Source organism: Aplysia californica, unplaced genomic scaffold (assembly GCF_000002075.1).
Source record: "Aplysia californica isolate F4 #8 unplaced genomic scaffold, AplCal3.0 scaffold00023, whole genome shotgun sequence".
Classification (NCBI taxonomy): domain Eukaryota; kingdom Metazoa; phylum Mollusca; class Gastropoda; order Aplysiida; family Aplysiidae; genus Aplysia; species Aplysia californica.
In genome coordinates, this window is record NW_004797293.1 from 1,173,854 (window position 1) to 1,178,102 (window position 4,249).

Sequence of the window (4,249 nt, forward strand, 5' to 3'; positions counted from 1 at the left end):
TAGAGAGAGAGAGAGAGAGAGAGAGAGAGAGAGAGAGAGAGAGAGAGAGAGAGAGAGAGAGAGAGAGAGAGAGAGAGAGAGAGAGAGAGATATGCGAGAAATACGTTTTGTCATGGTTAAATGATTCAAGTTATAGGCACACTAGGCCTAGGGGCAGGTCTACTGGTCTAACGTTACTATAATAAGCTTTCTCACGGATACATACAGGCACACGTTTACTAAGCGACATCAACAAATTTACGTACCATTGAAAGATACGATAACATTAATCTCTATTGTTCTGACATTGACACATCGGTTTGCTGTTTCACCACACACACATACACACACAGACACACACACACACACAGCCACTCACACACACACACAGACACACACACACGCAAACACACTCACACATACAGAGACACACACATAATATATATATTCATATACACACACGTGTGCGCACGCAGGCACGCACACATTATCCAGACACGCGCATACACGAACACACACACACACACACATGCAAACACACAGGCGCACACATACAAATAAACACATATACACACATACAAGCACGTACTCTCTCACACACTTTCTCCTACACATACATAAACATATTCTGAAAGTCTTGCTGTCGCAAGTGGGCCTGCTGTCGTATACATAACACGATGATCTTAAACCAGTCACAGCTAGCTTTGCCATGGCTGTCAACTTATCTAAAAGGAAGTGGCTTGCCCAAGTAATACTACACTCCCTAAAGATCTTGACTTTCTTGATATTACGCTCCGAAGGAGAGAAACAATCCCTATGTTTGGAATCAAGGCAGGTGGAAGAGTGGGACTTACTATTTTGCAGGTGTAATGCAGATATGAGTAGAATATAAGTTGATCTTCAATTTTTTCTGGGTGGTGGCCTAACGGTCTACTCATTAAAAGTAAAAGTAGTCATCCTCTTCATTCTGGTCATAAGTGTATATGGGTGTGTGTGTGTGTGTGTTTGAGTGTGCTTGTGTTTGTTTGTTTGTTTGTGTGTGTGTGTGTGTGTGTGTGTGTGTGCGTGATTCAGTGTTGTTTGTGCGTTTAAAAGAAAATACATGCACACAAACAGAGAGAGAGAGAGAGAGAGATAGAGAGAGAGAGTGAGAGAGAGAGAGAGAGAGAGAGAGAGAGAGAGAGAGAGAGAGAGAGTCCCACCTTCTCATTAGCAAATCGAACAATCAGCTTCTACAGAAACAGACCCACACATTGTTATTATAGTTCTTTATTATGTTTGTTTCAGATGTTTCTGATATGATTGCGGTCACTCTGCCGGTTGTGGCAAAGATAACAAGCCAGTGAGGAGTACAGTTTGAACTACCTGTTTGCTTCTGAAACTGATCTACTAGGATGACGTCAAAACTATCCAGCCCGTCTCTCCCCCCATGCCGAGTGTGTGGTGAGGCGGCGACTGGGTTCCACTACGGTGTCAATACGTGCGGAGGATGCAAAGGTTTTTTTGGGCGTAACTTGATGCGAAGCGACGCCCTTGAGTGTGTAGGTAAAGGACAATGCGAGGTAGTCGCGCAAGGAAAGAGGAAAAGGGTGTGCCAAAAATGTCGCTTCGAGAAGTGTCTGAGGGTGGGCATGTCAAAAGACGCAATCAAGACTGGGAGATATTCGTACATCAAGAAAACCCAGGATACCCTCGAGCTTCAAAAACATTTGGCCAAGAGTGGCAAAGAAGCTCAAGACATGGATTTTGTGTTGCTGGGAAGCACAAAAAATGGGACCCCGAATAGTTTTAATAAATCCGAAACAAGTAGATCTAGCGACTCGAGCCCTGTTGATACGGCTGCCACTACAGATAAATACGTCAACAGTAATGAAATGCATGACGTGTCAAGTGATCAGAGCAACTTCATGCCCACCCATGGCATGGTAGACAACTTTCCAAGGAATGCAGAGTTGTTAAGTCATGCCACATGGTCGCCTAGCTACTTGACAGGAGCATCCCAAGATCTGTTGGCAGAACGAGAATATAGCCCGTCTTCTCTCCCAGAGGCCATTACTGTCGACCATGAAACAAATAACGAATATTTTCCAGAAAGTCATCATGATTCTGAACCTTTCCAGCCTCGAAAACAATTTAGAGACCAACACCAGCCTGAAAGTGATGAATCAGAGATCTATTTTGCTTCTGAAAAACAAAACCTTTACTTTTCAGAAACACCGTCACCAATGGCACCACATGTAGTAACGCCGGTAGGCATTGCTGACTCTGACTTAATGGACTTTGATGCACACCATGGTTCTCTTTGGAGCTCCAATCCCAATTCTCCGTTTGGGGTCAAGACAGATGAACAGGGCTACAATTATCCTCTTGCTGATAAACTGAGCTCATTTTTGTCATCAACCTCCAGACTTCCGCAATTTTCAACATCTGAAAACAACCTTGCCAAGACCCCGTCTCAGGTTTTTGGAACATCTCACGTGATAGAAAACCTCACGGACATGACACATAGCGGTGCCCAGGAAATAACTTCAAACAATTTTGCTTCTATGTCACCTCACAACGAATCAACTACAGTCCCACACTGCTTTAATGACAACTTCTCTTTATGGGTGGAACATAATTCTCCTGGTAATTGTAACGATTTCCTTGGAGCAACGTTAGACGAGAAAATCGACGACTGTCCTTTGAATCTTACTTCTCCGAAACAGAAAGATCCCCCGGACACCACGAGTGGCTATTCCGTTGACTCTCCGCCGGTCAACGCTCCTTTTCCTTCCTCGAGGTCGTGCTCTCTCCAATGCCCGCCTTCCTTGACCTCTACCTCGAATGCGTTATCTTCAGGTTCGTCGTCTCCATCAGCATACTCCCCTTCTCCACCACAGTCATCCTCCTCGCCGTCGCCATGCATGTCATCGATCTTATCAAAAAGTGTCGTTCAGGAGAAAACTGAATACAACACCGACGTAGAAGATTTTACCAGTTCTTTTGACACTTCCGACTGCTCTATGCTTTTTTCCCGTCTCTTTGTCCGCGAAATGACAGAGCTCCTTCCTAATGTGGTAGAGGACGGAACCCATCTCTCAATGGTGCCCGTGAAAAGGAGAAATTGCATATCGTTCCTGGTTCAGCTGAAAAAGCCTGGCGTATGCGCCACTTTCTATTCGCCCCCTACTGGCAATCCTGATCCTTCCAGGGCCGAGACGCTGACCGTAGATGCTCTCAGGTCTGTGTCGGCGAAGAAAGCGGATGTCCCCGAGTTTGAGTCCGATTTCTCCGAGGAGGAGCTAATGGAGCTAATTGAGAGCATAGTTGAATCGCACAGTACGCATGTGAAGGTAAGTCTTACCACCTTAATTGACTCACCACGGATCATGCTTTTCAAAAAATGGTGTCTCCATCTAGGTTGCTGATTCGGCTTAAAGATTTTTAAATGTCTTGTATATCCACGTGTTATGATACCATTATAAAAATATGTCCTGGTATTTTGTCTATCAACTTTTCTCAGTACGAAAGAGCCGTTTTCGGTTATGGTGCTATGTTTAAATGGCTAGCAAACATTCTTTTTCCGGAATATACATATATAGCTTTATGTATGATTTACATGTCGTGTTCTATCATGGTGCAAGGCAGTTCGATCGGTTTTCATCTGTATCTTTTGAACAAGTACAAGTATACTTGGCTAGAGACACTTTTCAGCTCGTATAAACATCAAACGTTGCAATCTAAAAGAGCCTTAGTTTCCCATCTTGAAGTATTAAGTCGTTCTGGTTGGCAAAAATATTAGAACAGCTTGGGAACTTTTGTTTCGATGTGTGTGTGAGTTTGTTTGTTTGTTTGTTTGTGTTTGTGAGTGTGTGAGAGAATGTATGTGAGTGTGTCTGTGTGTGTGTGTGTGTGTGTGTGTGTGTGTGTGTGTGTGTGTGTGTGTGTTTGTTTTTGGTTTTTGGGGGGTGAAAGGGGAGGTGGTTGGGAGGAAGTGTGTGGCTTGGCTATATTTTTTAATTAAAATTTTAGGTGGTGAAGGGAAGTAATGCAAAAGAGGAAATAGATGCAACATGAATATAAGTTGTGTTCTTAATAAAAAAAAAATATCTCACTTAAATTCAGCGCATCGTGTAAATCATAAAAGTGACTACAGTGCGTGAGCAGAAACCGGTCTTCAGTTACGGTGAATAAATGATCCAAAGATCAAAATATCTAAAGATAGTTTTTGGAAAATAAAATAAAGGGGCATGGGTTTGTTTTGGAAATAGGGGAGAAAAAGGGCGGG

General features: G+C 43.4%; 1 protein-coding gene across 2 annotated transcripts in view; it reads left to right on the forward strand.

Moving 5' to 3' along the window:
- Positions 1 to 4,249, forward strand: part of LOC101858831 — a 25,565-nt gene that overhangs the window by 10,690 nt on the left and 10,626 nt on the right. Inside the window, exon 2 of one of the 2 annotated variants that reach the window (XM_005090898.2) lies at positions 1,267 to 3,314. In XM_005090898.2, coding sequence (XP_005090955.1) covers positions 1,374 to 3,314 — 1,941 coding nt within the window. In that variant the 5' untranslated portion in view covers positions 1,267 to 1,373. Of the gene's footprint in view, positions 1 to 1,103; positions 3,315 to 4,249 lie in introns of those variants that run through there. The other variant, XM_013088361.1, reaches the window with a different exon arrangement.